Source organism: Podarcis liolepis, assembly GCF_965112155.1.
Source record: "Podarcis liolepis genome assembly, chromosome: 10".
NCBI classification, from domain to species: Eukaryota; Metazoa; Chordata; class Lepidosauria; order Squamata; family Lacertidae; genus Podarcis; species Podarcis liolepis.
Window position 1 is genome coordinate 16,563,226 of NC_139562.1, and position 15,515 is coordinate 16,578,740.

General features: G+C 44.5%; 1 protein-coding gene across 1 annotated transcript in view; it reads left to right on the forward strand.

Moving 5' to 3' along the window:
• Positions 1-15,515, forward strand: part of EPS8 (EGFR pathway substrate 8, signaling adaptor) — a 143,296-nt gene that overhangs the window by 70,343 nt on the left and 57,438 nt on the right. Inside the window, exon 2 of the mRNA XM_083464293.1 lies at positions 8,329-8,407. Within this exon, the coding sequence (XP_083320419.1) occupies positions 8,346-8,407 (62 nt within the window). The 5' untranslated portion in view covers positions 8,329-8,345. The remainder of the gene's footprint in view (positions 1-8,328; positions 8,408-15,515) is intronic.

Below are 15,515 nucleotides of genomic sequence, written 5' to 3' on the forward strand. Positions count from 1 at the left end.
TTTCTGTGCGCTCTGGTTTCTGTCACAATGTCCTGTTGCTCCAGAAGTGGTTTAGTCATGCTGGCCACATGACCCAGAAAGCTGTGGAGAATCGCTGCCTCCCTTGGCCTGAAAGTGAGATGAGCGCCGCAGCCCCATAGTTTGCTTTGACTGGACTTCACCGTCCAGGGGTCCTTTACCTTTGCCTTACCTTACCCCCAGGTGGCTCAATGGCAGGTGGACCAGGGAAGGAGTGGATCAGCCGTGATCTATGGGACTTGCGTGTTTCCTCATGGCTTAGCGTTACATGTGAACTGGGCCTACGCATATGAGTGCAAGTGGATGGAGGTGAAGCGTTACACAGGGTACCCAAGTCTTGCTGCCTGCAATTATTACTGGGCTTGCCATTGTTATAAGAATTTTAAGGTCTCAAATATAGAATAAATATTCATAAATGCACACATATCTAAATATATGGACCATGTGTCTGAAATAGTATGGGAGAGCAATCCTGAAGCCATTTTGACTCTCCCAGTGACCTCAAATATTCCTCTGCAGTAGGGGAGGCAAATGGGGAAAGCCTTCTCATTATCTTTTTGCTTGCAAATCCTGTCTTAAGGGCGTATTTGTGTAGGAATAAGGTAAGCCTGTGACCTGGACTCAGGAACTAAAGTATTAACCATCAGAAAAGAATGGCCAGACTGCCTAGGTAATGTAATCAGTGACCGTTATCAGGTATCCTGGCAGACAGGATTTATGCTGTAGACCGCCTCCTTCTGTGATGTATGTATGATGTTTTTTGGGGGTGTCTTGGGCTACAGGGTGGGCAATTTCAAAAGTCAATGGCCTTTCACACCATTGTTCTGGGTTCCTCCTCCCTCCTGCGTGTGGTGAGTGGGGACCGTGTTGCAACAGTTCCTTGAATAAAGATCAGGCTTACTAGCCGCTTTGCTTCTCAATATACTCTGGTTGGCCTCTGTTACTTTCTCCTACCGATAGGGAACCCACTGAAGGACTCTATACGGGCTCTGGAATACCTCATAAGGGAAAAGGAGCAGTTTTTCTTATAACACAATCAATCATCAGGTAACAAATTAATCAAGTAATTGTTAAGTTGATTAATTGGTAGGGCTGTGAAAAGTTACTTTCTGAGGCTAAGTTGCTTCTGTGCCGTTAGTAATAAGGAATGAGAGAGATAATGTTAGGGAGGAACTCTATCTGTTTCTCTGCAACAAGAAGTAGTAGATATCCCTTCGTTGCAAGTTTACTAAGCACTTCCTGGTTATATGCAGAGATATTTAAATGTAGTTGGTCAGTTGCTAAGTGGCAAATTTTAATAAACTAAAAGTGCTTTAACCAGACAGCACTAATTATTATGGGCTTTTCTTTTCGCAAGCCAGCTTTGCCTTTCCTGGGCGTTGTGAACAAATGCACCACTCAGTTTGGAAAGCAGCTGAAAGATTCCCCCCTAAGCTTTTCCTGGGCCTTTTCATTACCTGCAGTTCCTTGCAGAAACCAATGGATTTAAACAACAAACAAAACTTCAAGGGCAGTTTCACCTCAGAAGAACGTGAAGTGCTGGAAAGCGGAGCTGCGAGCAGGAAGGCGCTGCCTTTGACCACAAGTTGCTGGCTTGCTCAGGGCTTCCTGAATTTTAAAATTGTCATGTTACCTGTCCGAAGAGCATTCAAGGACACGTTTTTTATACACGAAGGTAGTATAACCTTGTGGCATTGAACGAGCCAGGGTTTTAAAAATGGAAGATGCATAAATATTTTATTGTTCCAAATCAGAAACTTCCAGAACACAGCGGTTGAACAAACTGGAACCAGTTTTTTTATTTCACCCTGCACTGGAGTGGGGGCAATGGAAACACATTCGTGTTGGGCCAAATCTGCATTTTATTAATATTACGCATTTAAAGCGGTATCATACCACTTTAAGCCATCTTGGCTCCCCCCCAAAGAATCCTGGGAGTTGTAGTGTCTCCAGGGTTCTGATAATTGTAGGGAGGGCCCTCAGTGCTCATAACAATCTACAGTTCCCAAGATTCTTTGGGAGTAGATGTGAGTGTTTAAACTGGAATGATACTGCTTTAAACCTATAGCAGAATTGGGGTCTTCCTCATTTCCTTCTTTAGGAGGTGGTATCCCTCCCTCCTCCTTTCTAGGATGGTAATCTTAGCTGTTCGCAGAGGATACATGAAAAAATCTCGGAGATTACTTCAGAGGTGATTGATTCATAATTGATCCGTGTTTCCGGCAATGGCATGGCTGTCCTCTTTGCTGTCCTGAAGTTCAGAGCAGCACCTTCCGTTTTACGCATCCTCGTGATGCATGGAGCTATTTACAGAACAATACCACACAGTTCAATGCCTCGTACATTTCAGCCAGGTTAAACAGAGGGTAAACTTCGCTGGGTTTTGGCTCAGTTTGATATTAAAACAATCCGTGGCCGCAGCTGCTCATTCACGATGGTGTTCCGACCAAGAGATTGTGTGCATATTTTGAAGAAAAGCTTCCATAGAGGAGCTTTGCCCCCCCTGCAAATAACAAGAGCCACAGCTCTGATTCAGATCAGGACTATGGTGGAGTCCAAAGTGTAACAGCCCCACGCTGCCCTCTCCCTGGTTCCAACCCAGGTTGGGCCCCTCCTATAACATGCAATTGGTTCCAACAAAGATTTGCTTCCAACAAAGATTAAGAATACATTAAAATGTCACCCATTAAAAACTTCCCTAAACAGGGCTGCATTCAGATGTCTTCTAAATGTCAGGTAGTTGTTTATCTCTTTGACATCTGATGGGAGGGCATTCCACAGGGCAGGCGCCACCACCGAGAAGGCCCTCCCTCTGCCTGTAGCTTTGCTTCTCGGAGTGAGGGAACCGCCAGAAGGCCCTCAGAGCTGGACCTCAGTGTCTGAGCTGAACGATGGGGGTGGAGACACTCCTTCAGGTATACTGGGTCGAGGCTGTTTAGGGCTTTAAAGGTCAGCACCAACACTTTGAATTGTGCTCGGAAACGTACTGATGTCTTGTGTAGTTTGCTAGTTTGCTTTATGGAAGGAATCAGAGAATTGCAGACTTCGAAGAGACCCTGAGGATCATCTAGTCCAACCCCATGCAATTCAGGAATGTGCAGCTGTCGCATACAGGATCGAACCTGCAACCTTGGCATTATGTTCTAAGCCAAGTCTTGCCACCAACTGTCTACTCAAGAGGCTATTCTTGGCTCTTTTTCAAGGGAGCCCATGTCATGCATATTTCTCCTGTTTCCTCCTTACACATTTATGTAGGAATTAGATTTTAGTTAGGAAGAACAAATGAGCTGAACGTTATCTTTCCTGTTTCCACACTTGCGACACTTAATAAACATTAGTTTGTTTAGCAATTATAATTAATTCCCATTAACAGAAAGCTGAAGCGAAAGCTACAGAGTGGATCGTTTAATGCTTATGTTCCTTCCCTTTTCCCTCCTATAAAAAACTGCACAAGACGCTTCTTTGAAGTTTAAATAGCAATAACTTTTTCACACAGTGTCCTCACACTTATTAGATTAAATGTGCATATATGAGGCTGGCAGGTATTACTTATGTTGCTAGTGTATTACATAGATTTATCCCTAAGACTAAAAGACACTCACAGACTCTGACTAACTCGGAGGCAGACGGCAGCAGAACAGAACAGACCTCCTGCTCAGCTGCACTGACAACACAAAAAGACTGCTATTAACTGACATAATTGTACCAACTTACACAAGGTATATGACCTTGCTAAATTCTTTCTCAAAATGTCGCAGGCCTTGTGAGTATCAGCCCTGTCCTTAGCTTTTTGCATGCTCATATCTCACCATTTAGATCTATATCTACATCTGTCTTCTTAATGCACTGAAGTTCTCACCCTGGGCCAGCAGGGGGATACTGTAGATACTCAGGTCCATATATGCAAATAAGGGATTGAAAGTGACGTTCAGTGATTGGGTAGTTACAAAAAGTGTTACAGTTGCATTGTAGTGGGGCTCTATATAAGCAGGCTGGCTGAACCCTTCAGTTCAGTTCTGTTCTGGCCTGTGAATAAACAAGAGCTGTTTGAAGAATCACTGTGTCATCTGATATGTTTACCCACAACCTAACACAGGGTTTGTGCATGTGGTGCTCGGTCCTGGGGGTCAAATTCAGCCCCTAGGACTCTCCCTAGGCTCTCCCCAGCATGGGTGCTTTTCCTGAGGGATGTGCCTTTGATGCCTCTTCCCTTCTTGGGTGGAGACTACTTGTTGGACAGACGTGTGTGTTTAAACCTCTGACTTATCCATCGCTCCACCCACTTTTGCCTTCATCAGCCTGACGAAAACTAACATCCTGGGTCAGCATTGGCGACCACACACTTGAGGTGGTAGGCAGTTTTGTCTGCCTGGGCTCCACCACAACCAACAATCTCTCCATCAACGCTGAGCTAGACAAGAGTATTGGCAAGGCAGCTACTGCAACGGTTCGCCTCTCCAAAAGGGTTTGGGAGAACGTGGTGCTAATGTCAAATGCCAAGAGGAAGATCTACTGTTATGTATTAATATCAGTGGCAGTTCTCACTCAGGGCCACCAGTATGTAAATGAAGGGTTGAAAACTGTCGCTCCTGATTGGTTAACTAGTTGTGAGTTGTTACTGTTTCAAGTTACTTAGTATTATATAAAGCAGTCAGCTAGGTTGCAGTCAGTCTGATTCCAGGAGCAGTTCTAACTGCTGCAATAAAGAGCTGTGAATCCAACAGAGCTGTGTCCTTCATCCATCTTTTCCACTATTCAACATCTACCAGGCTTGCGTGCTGTGCACACTGCTTTGTGGAAGTGAGTTGTGGGCAACTTACAACCGCCAAAAGCAATGCCTCAACGCTTTCCATGCAGACTGTGTTAGGAAGATTTGGGGGATTACATGGCAGGACAGAGTCTCAAACAAAGATGGGTGATAACATTGAATTCAGAGAGGGTAGTGAGCTGGCATTATCTCCAAAAAATTCAATCCAGGGTCTTAAAGAGCCTGTGGTTGGAGTGAATAAAATACAGTAGGGCGTTGTGTAGGGCGAAGTTTCCATTTGTGCTGTCAGTTACACTGCTGATGTTTGCGTTGACCAGTTAATAAATACTTCCTTCTTTGCTTGCTTGAATGGGGTCTCTCGCCCCAGTGTTCTGCCAGGCACTATACAAATTCCTAAAAAGGATCCCAATAAAAGCATTTGTGTATGCTTCTTTTAAGATCTGGTGCAATCTGTGCACCGTGATGGAGGGGGTCTGCCAGCGAGGAGAGCAGAAGGGTATGTCAATGCAGAACTTTCACTCCTAATTGTTGGAGAGGCTTTAAAAACCCTCCTCACCCCAAACCAGGGGTCAGCAAACTTTTCCAGCAGGGGGCTGGTCCACTGTCCCTCAGACCTTGTGGGGGGGCCAGACTATATTTTGTTTTTTTGGGGGGGGGGGATGAACGAATTCATATGCCCCACAAATAACCCAGAGATGCATTTTAAATAAAAGGACATATTCTACTCAGGTAAAAACACACTGATTCCCGGATCGTCTGCTGGCCAGTTTTAGAAGGCAGTTGGGCCAGATTCAGCCCTGGCTTTAGTTTGCCTACCCATGCCCTAAACGCTAGATTCCTCATACAAACAAAACAGCTTTGTTCATTCAAACTCCAGATTATTCATTATTCATACAGCTCTGCAAAATTCTAACAGCTAATTAACAGAAAGATGATGGGCCCAGCAAGTTAAAGAGGCAAAAGGCCTATGAGGAAGGTGCTAATTTTAAGTGCCCTGCAAGGAATACTTTAAACTGCAATACGTCAACTGGTCATGGAAATGTGATTATAGCCTGAATGGCAAAAAAAATCATGCCACTTTCCCAAAACATATGCTTTATAAATAAGGTGTTTGTGTGTGGGCAGGTACAGGACTCCTGCTCCGCGACACTTGGCTGAGGTTGGACACAGTTGCTTCTGGCTTTCCGAAGAGATTTGGCTGTGACTTTTGTGCGATTTCCCAGCACCCCTTGAAAAACCTGGGGAGAGCCTGAAACTCTTGCACTTGAATAGCCATGTTCAAATATATAAAAGGATGTTATATAAAGGAGGGAGAAAGGTTGTTTTCTGCTGCTCCAGAGAAGCGGACACGGAGCAATGGATCCAAACTACAAGAAAGAAGATTCCACCTAAACATTAGGAAGAACTTCCTGACAGTAAGAGCTGTTTGACAGTGGAATTTGCTGCCAAGGAGTGTGGTGGAGTCTCCTCCTTTGGAGGTCTTTAAGCAGAGGCTTGACAACCATATGTCAGGAGTGCTCTGATGGTGTTTCCTGCTTGGCAGGGGGTTGGACTCCATGGCCCTTGTGGTCTCTTCCAACTCTATGATTCTATGAATACCTATACAAAAAGTGGCAAATCTTGTTTGTACTCAGGAATAATGCATTAGAGTTGCAGAACTAGGAGGGGACCCAAATGAACATCCCCTGCAATGCTGGAGTAGATTACTGTAAATGGATCTGCCTCGAAAGTGCAGAAAAGCACCGCGCTGAGTAAACAAGGTCCTGGAAAATCCAATGTATAGTGATTTATGGAGAACGTAACGGTATTTTGACAGTGGGCTTCATTTTAATGCAGTGTCCATAAACTAGGGTCAAGGGCAGTGTCTGTTAAACTTCAGCAAGTGCAAAGCTTTCCTTTGCCTGGTACCAGCAGCTGCAGTGTTTACATTCTAGTGCAGATATGGAGAAATGGTATCACAAGAAGTACCAACAGTGGAGGAATGGCAGATGAAGATGATGGACTTTTGGGAGCTAGCCGACCTGACCGGAAGAGTCTGTGACCAGAAGGAGGAGAAGTACCAGGAGGAATGGATGAAATTTAAAGACTACTTAGCTAAATATGCTAAGATAATTTAAATAGAAACACTTGCAAGTACCAGATTGGCTTAGGATTTAAATATGTGAAGTTATAGAATAATATATCTAAAGTTAAAATGAAAAAGAAAGATGTTAATTGATTAAGTAAATTTTATGAGAAATTGGTTTTGGAAAACTGTTACAATGATATACATAGAAACTCAGCCAGGGGGATTCGAGGAAGTCACCTAACAATGTTAACAAATAGTTAGGATTTATGTTTGTTTGTTTTTGATGTTTGTTATAAATTTGGAAAATCAATAAAAAAAATTGGGGGGGGGGGGAAAGATATGGAGAAATGCTGACCCAGAACTTCAGCCCCCATCAGCTCTAGCTAGCATGGCCAATGGTCACTTGGGATGGGAGTTGTAGTCTAAGAGCCTCTGGAAGGCTACAGGTTCCCCATAATCTGATCTGGCTGGTATAAGGCAGCTTCTTACGCTTCACTTGCCCTGGGAGAATGGAAGAAACTGCTTGAAGATTTCCAGTGCTTCAAGCCAAAGGGATGCCAGAGATATATGACTTTGCAGAGGCTTGCAAGGAGGAGTGCTGATGGTCTGGTCCTTGAGGGATGTGCTGTTTGGTTTGGGGAGCTGATGTTGTTTTAAATTCCTGTATGGTCTGCATGCTTGCCTTTGGTGTGCTCTCCTCACAAGGAAATGGATTCTGCGGCAGTTGCCTCTGGAACTTCCTGGGCAAGTGCACAATTCTTAGTGCACAGATCGTTTTCTTTCAAACCAAAGATCTACTCAGATGATACTGATTGATAACCTTGTGCAGGACTTTTTGAGGTTGTTGTTGCTAGATGATGAAGATGTTTGTAACAATAGCATTCTTTGTTTTTAGAGGTTTGTGATGTAAAGGTAACAGTCATCTTCCACTGTCTTAACTAGGGATGGAGAAGAAATTTGATTCTAAAGGGAACTAAGCTAGTTTATACTTTCTGAAGCAAAACATAAATCAAAACATTGCTGCCCTTTGAACTTTGCGCTCCTCCCAAATTTGTGACACAGTTTCCCAACCAAATGTGCATATGTTTCAGAGGGGGTTGTGTGTGTCTGTATACATACATGCGTGTGTGTGTGTGTGAGAGAGAAAATAATTTACCAAATGCATTATATTAAGGAAAATTGATTGTGTACATTACTCAAAACTACATACTGAACTGCATGTATTTGAAGAAATTCACTCTAAAAGCTGACAAATCTTCATGACTATTTTGGTATTTTTAAAAATCTCTTTGCTGCAGAAATATGGAGAATTTAATTTAAGACTGAGAAAATAAAAAAAAAACTTTGAGAACCGAAATGGACAGATTTCATCCATTGCTAGTCATCACTGGTATATTCTGCAGTCTTTCTTTAATATTTGTTAATATTATTGTACTGGTTGCCCTAATGACTTTTTCCTCTGCTGTTTCCACAGAGGGAGTGTTGATCAGAATGAATGGCCATATTTCAAACACCCACCCAAGTGCATATGGAAGTTACTCTTCTCAAGTAAAGTGAGTATTATCCCACCAACATGACCTCTCCCTGCCACCCAAGTTCATTGAAAATAAAGTAAAAGGAAGAAGAAGCCCTAAGGTCTCCTCTGAGACTTAACATTTCATTTTCAGCCTGGAAGCTATTGTCATTTCAGACATAAGATCAATTTCATATGAGCTTGGATATAATGAGGGTACTAGCCTGCAGAGGCATGAATACCCTTTTCACATCAGACCTCAATAATGTGAATCTCAGTAAGTGTCTTTGTTGCTTCTTGTGTATCCCAGACTTAGATGCAACAAAAGCTCTAGGGTCCTTGCCGTGTTAGAAACTCAGATATGCAAACTAGGTGCTGAATGGCTTCTTAATCCAGGGTTACAGTAGCCCAAACAGAATGCCTCGTTGCCATTTTGGGGCCAGACAGCTCAAAACTTGAATTTTTCAATATGAGTTTTTGGTTCCTGAAATTCATTCTGATCGTGCAGCTAAAATATAACGTATAGAATTATCTAGGATGTGTTGCTGATGTGTGAAAACAGTCAAGATCCAGGGATCCCCAGGCATGCACCTCCAGATCATGGTGGCATCAGGCACCATCCTTGCACCCGGGCATCTTCACTTGGTCACAAGTGGCGGATAGCCAGGTCCAAATTGTGCCTGGTGCCTAGAGAATTTTGAACGCTGGGTCCTTGTACAATTGTTCCTAGGTGAAGCTCGTAGAGAACTGTACCTATCCCAGTCTTAAGAACATAAAAAGAGCCTGCTGGACAAGCCAATGGCTGATCTAACCCACCATCCAATTCTCACAGTGGTCCCTCAGGTGCTTGTAGGAAATCCTCAGGCAGGGCCTTAGCACAACAACACTCTCCCCGGCTGCAGTTTCTAGTATCTGGTGGTCAGAAACATCGCTTCCTCCATCTATGGAGGCAGAACCTAGTTGCCATATAGTTAGTTGCCACCAATAGCCTACCCTTCCACAAATTTGTCTAATCCTCTTTGAAAGCCATCCAAGTTGCTGCCTCTTGTGGGAGTGAGTTCCATTGTCTAATTGTGCAGCTTGTGAACAAGTACTGTATTTTTCGCTCTATAACACGCACCAGACCATAACACGCACGTAGTTTTTAGAGGAGGAAAACAAGAAAAAATATATTCTAAACGAAATAGTGGATATATGATTTTTGTGGTTCATGCTGTGGCCACAGACATGTGATCTGACAGTGAGTTTGGAGTAGCCCAATGCAAAAATCCTGAGGATCCATGCTTTGTAACCACGGAGGAGGGAAGGAAGGGGAACCGTGGATCCTCTGCTCACGACTGCAGCAGATCCCCCCCCCACCCGCAGGCATTCACTCCATAACACACACAGACATTTCCCCTTACTTTCTAGGAGGAAAAAAGTGGGTGTTATGGTGCAAAAAATACGGTACTTTCTTTTTTCTATCCTAAATCTTCCAGCATGCAGCTTCATTCGATGCCCTCGAGTTCTAGTGTTGGAGGGGGGGGGGAAGCTTTACTCTCTCCATGTAATCTTATAAGCTTCTGTCATGCCATATCCAGGCCTTGTGCAGGAGCATTTACAGTCAACAAACTGCACCCATCGCCCAGCTCCGCCAAGGTTAATTTGTTGGTATGTGTGTCAACATTTTGGCTGCAGACTGCAATGTTGATGGTAAATAGAACCATAGCAGTCAGCTTCATTTGTCTCTGAAGCCGTCGCTTGAATTCCTGCTGGGATCCCAATAAATCTCTGGTCGTGCACTCGTGAACTCAATTTTCCTGGGATTTTTTAAATTTTGTTTTCCTGATAGCTCATTGCTTTGTCTTGGAAGCTGTTCCCGAAGTTATCCCAAGATTTCAGAGAGATTTGAACCTGTCAGGACCTGGAGGTCCAGTGGCATCCTCAAGAATCACCTCTCAATCTTTAGGATCAAGTCTTTTGACTTGAGAGGATCGGGGTTGCTTCTCCTACTTCACAGATGTCCTGTTGTGAAGAGTCTTTGTGGAAAGGCAGTTAAAGACTCTGAGAGGGCAAAGACTGGTGGTTAGGATAGCTGTTGAAGAGGGGAGTCGATAACAGGGGACATTATAGATCAAGGATGAGGAATCTTTGGTGGCTGGGGAAACCCAGCCAGATGGGCGGGGTATAAATTATTGAGACATCACCTTGCCAACAAAGGTCCGTATAGTTCAAGCTATGGTTTTCCCAGTAGTGATGTATGGAAGTGAGAGCTGGACCATAAAGAAGGCTGATCGCCGAAGAATTGATGCTTTTGAATTATGGTGCTGGAGGAGATTCTTGAGAGTCCCATGGACTGCAAGAATATCAAACCTCTCCATTCTGAAGGAAATCAGCCCTGTGTGCTCACTGGAAGGACAGATCGTGAAGCTGAGGCTCCAATACTTTGGCCACCTCATGAGAAGAGAAGACTCCCTGGAAAAGACCCTGATGTTGGGAAAGATGGAGGGCACAAGGAGAAGGGGACGACAGAGAACGAGATGGTTGGACAGTGTTCTCGAAGCTACCAGCATGAGTTTGACCAAACTGTGGGAGGCAGTGGAAGACAGGAGTGCCTGGCGTGCGCTGGTCCTTGGGGTCACAAAGAGTCGGACATGACTAAACGACTAAACAACAACATTATTATTATTAGTCTTTTGGATGTTGTTGGACTCCCATCAGCCCCCAATGTTCAGAGGTGCTGGGAGTTGTAGTCCAGTGAAATCCGTAGGGCCACAGCCTCCCCACCCCAGTTATAGTTAGAGCCAATATTTAGACTCTACAGAAGCTCTATGCACTCATTATTTGGGGATATAGGAAGCTGCTCAGTTCATATAGCTCAGATGTCATGGACTGTCTGGATGCAGAGGAATGGTGGGAGGCATCAGCTGGGGAACCCTCAAGGGACAAAGTATCAGAGCCCAGGAATTGGTGGTGGAACAATGATGAGTGGACAGAGGGAGAAGAGGGAGAAGCCTGGGAGGAGGAGAAGTCCAGAAGCAGAAGCTGAAACGGGGGAGGATGGAGTCCAAGAAGTAGAGATGAGTCAGGCTGGTGAAGAAGCTCAGGTGTCTCTCTCTCCTGCTGTGACCAGCTCCCCTCCCCCTGTCTCCAGAACCAGAAGAGGTATGAAGAGGGAGGAACAAAGTCAGGCAGGGCGCCCGAGTCTCAGATTGCTTGGGAAGGACCAGACGACGAGGAGATTTAGGCAGTTGTGAGAAGCCTCCATGGGGCAAGGCCTACTGAGAAGAGCTTCAATGCTCATCAGGCCTGGTACTCCTGAGCAGACTTTGTTTCTCCTAATAGTTAGCTTCACGTGTGATTTGTTGCTGACCCCGCTTCTGACAGCGGTATTGTCCACACTGACCGATAGTGGCTCACCAGGGTTTTAGATCTGGAGTATTCCCAGTCCTACATGGAGCTGATGGGGACTGAACCTGGGATTTTCCATATCCAGTGCATGCATTCTGCTACCATCAAGCCGCTGAGTTGGTCAGGACTAGCATAAATAGTAGGATCCTGGGCATCTACCTTCACTTCATCATCAGGAGAGTGGTATGGGCTGGTCTTCAGTTTCTCTGCCTTCAGCCCTAACCTTCTACCTCTGTGTTGTAGCAACTGGTCTCTGAGTTAGACGACACACCCTCCAGGCCCAGGCTGAGGTATGGCTGCTTTCAGCCCCACCCTTACTTTAACGAAGGTCGCTCTTCAGACTTCTAAACTTAACTGATCTCTATTAGGGCCAGAAAACAAATTTCCCTTTGGAAACAGCTGTCCTATTGGTTTATGTACAACTGAATGGGTAGCAGCTGACAGTGCTATATGCTGTTGATTGCCAGGGGCAACCTTTCTACCCTTGGAAAGCTACTAATGGGATTTCCTCCCTCATCTAGAAGGAGATTCTGTGATTTGTGGTAATCTAAATAGATTTATAAATAGATCAGATGTTGTTTGCTCAAGCCAAAGCCATGCATAATTTATGTCTGTGGCTTTTTTATAGAAAAAGCAAGGGGTGAAAGTTGTCTCTTAAAAGACTCTGCAGTCTTCGGTTGCAATTCTGGTTTTGAGCTGTGATGTGTGTCTGTTTGTGTGCATGCTCTAGCAAAGTTAGGTAAAGGGTAAAGGGACCCCTGACCATTAGGTCCAGTCGTGACCGACTCTGGGGTTGCGGCTCTCATCTCACATTATTGGCCGAGTGAGCCGGCGTACAGCTTCCAGGTCATGTGGCCAGCATGATTAAGCTGCTTCTGGCGAAACCAGAGCAGCACATGGAAACACTGTTTACCTTCCCACCAGAGCAGTACCTATTTATCTACTTGCACTTTGACGTGCTTTTGAACTGCTAGGTTGGCAGGAGCAGGGACCGAGCAACGGGAGCTCACCCCGCCGCGGGGATTCGAATTGCCAACCTTCTGATTGGCAAGTCCTAGGCTCTGTGGTTTAACCCACAGCGCCACCCACTTCCCTCTAGCAAAGTTATGCGCATGCAAATATATATTCGCACATACTGTATTCTTCACGCACGCACACACATTGTAACGAGCATTAGCAGTAAACAATAAAGTTTGATTCACACACAAGCTGTGCTCTCAAAATATGCACACACAAATAGTCACACAAATACAAGGGGAGACCTTAGATAGTCCAGTCATAAGGCAAACTTGCAAGCTGCTTACAAGCACGTTTATTCCAATAAATGATGCTTGGCCTTGGCTGGAATAAGTAACATCAGAACTATTTATAAATGTATTTAGCTGACTGCAAACCATAGGCTTTACTAAATTGGGATCACGGGTTGGAAATCCCATGAGAAGCTTTCCAAATCTGGGAGCATGCTGCTGGAAATTGACAGTGTAAATAACTTTGAGTTTCCCGAATTTGAGTTTCCCGAAATCCATAGCACCATGCAAAACATTCTGTAGCCTCCGTATGTGCGCTTGTTTGCTTGCTTTCAGATATTGATATGTTAGACCCAATACACAGGCACCCCGTGTCAAAGGTGACATTGTGAATTCCTGCTTCTACATGTAAACCAAAAACTAAGGAGTGGCGTGACTTTCCTTCCGCGTGTCCTAAGGGGGCTTGAGTTTCTCAAATAGCAGCTGGTCTCCCCCCTACATTATATTGCAAATTGATTTTGGAACACAGGGGACTGTCAAAAGCAATCTGCGACACGGTTTGCCTGACCATTCAGGGGAGAAGATTTACAAATTCCAATAGGCAAACAGAAGTCCTTGGATGTGCTTTTGAGAGCCTGGTCATCTCTAGACACCCTTGTCACTTCTCATTTAGTAGCCAAGATTAAATTCTTCTCGCTCCCAGTAGTTCTTGCTCACCTTTATAACCATTTTGAAGATGGGGAAATCCTTTGCAGGCACTGTACAGGTACTGTAATTCTGCAGTACAGTGGTACCTCGGGTTAAGAACTTAATTTGTTCTGGAGGTCCATTCTTAACCTGAAACTGTTCTTAACCTGAGGTACCACTTTAGCTAATGGGGCCTCCTGCTGCCGCCGCTGTGCAATTTCTGTTTTTTTTAAAAAAAGATATTTATTAAAGATTTTAAACATTGATTTCCCAAACACATATAAAACCATCACCCAAATACAACAGACAAAGAAAAACAAGAAAAAGCAAAAAAAAGTAACATATAATAGAAAAGATACAACAAGATCCAATATTCAACAACCATATTTTCTTAACCTTTTGGACTTCCTCACATCTCCCATTCCTGCATTCCCAATTATAAAATTATAAACAGCAAATTATCACCTTGTTTCAGTCCTATCTTGTAATTTTCAAATATTATGTCTCCGACTTTAAATATTTTTATCAAATGCTTAGATACTTAATTTACATAATAATACTCCAAAATTCATCTTTTTCTTAAACACCACATATTCTCATATTTCTTTCAACTAAATTGCTGGTGCCGTGTTGTTTTCAGACCTGCATCCTTGTTAACACTCATACAATTTACAATGTTTCTGTAAAAGCTGTGCAATATCTGTTCTCATCCTGAAGCAAAGTTCTTAACCCGAGGTACTATTTCTGGGTTAGCGGAGTCTGTAACCTGAAGCGTCTGTAACCCGAGGTACCACTGTAGAGCCAGTGTGATGCAGTAGCTGCCAGCCAGGATGGCTGTGGTCTCCCTTGTTCGGGGGGGGGGAGGCAGGATGCCTCTGAATACCAGTGGCTGGGAATTGAAGGTGGAGAGAGTGCTGATCCTCAGGTCCTGCTTTCAGGCGACCGATAATACCTGATTAGCCACTGTGAGAACAGGATGCTGGAATAGTTAAGCTGTTGACCTGGTCTAGCAGGGCTCTTCTTATGATTGCTGGGCAATGACCAGGACCACATCTCCACTCAGCCATGGTCTGGTCAACCTTGGGCTAGTCACTGTCAGCATAAAAATAATAATTATTGTTGTTATTATTATTATTAATACCCCACCCATATGGTTGGGTTGCCCCAGCCACTCTGGGCAGCTTCCAACATACATAAAAATAATAATAAAACATCAAACACGAATAGTAAGAATCAGATCTGTATAAAAAGTCACAATAACTTATAACCTACTGTAATAGGTTTGAGTTACTCGTGCGTAAACTGCCGCCGTTCTAGGCTTAATTGCCTTGGTTAAACCGTCTTGACTGCACAGCCCATCTCAGCGTGGCTGCCTCAGTCGCTAGCAGAATCTGTCTGTGGGCGTTTCTTAAACCTTTGCCAGCATAAAAGCTGTCTGACTCCCAGTCGCCTCCTCCTCTCACTGCGCGGGAGTCTTCTGCGCAGGGAGGGCGTGGGTAGTGGAGGACCTGTGCTCTCCTCACTGATGTCCAGAGAAGAATCCTGGAGCTCTCCCTCCGCTTCCCCCATTTGCCCCCCTTGATCCCTGGTGTTGTGCTGATTTCCTTCCTCCTCTACCGAGCTGCTTCTCCCCCTGGTGCTGGGTCCTTCGCCTGCAGAATCTGGGAGCCTCCCCTTCGCCTCTCGCTCTGATGTCAGTTCCCTGACACATACCTCACAGGATAAGGGGGTTGCAAAGTTGAGCTCCCTCAAGCAAAGCAGTGGCAGAACAGGTGATTGTGAAGAGAACGTTTTGTATGAGACATTTCTGTTATCTGTGACCAG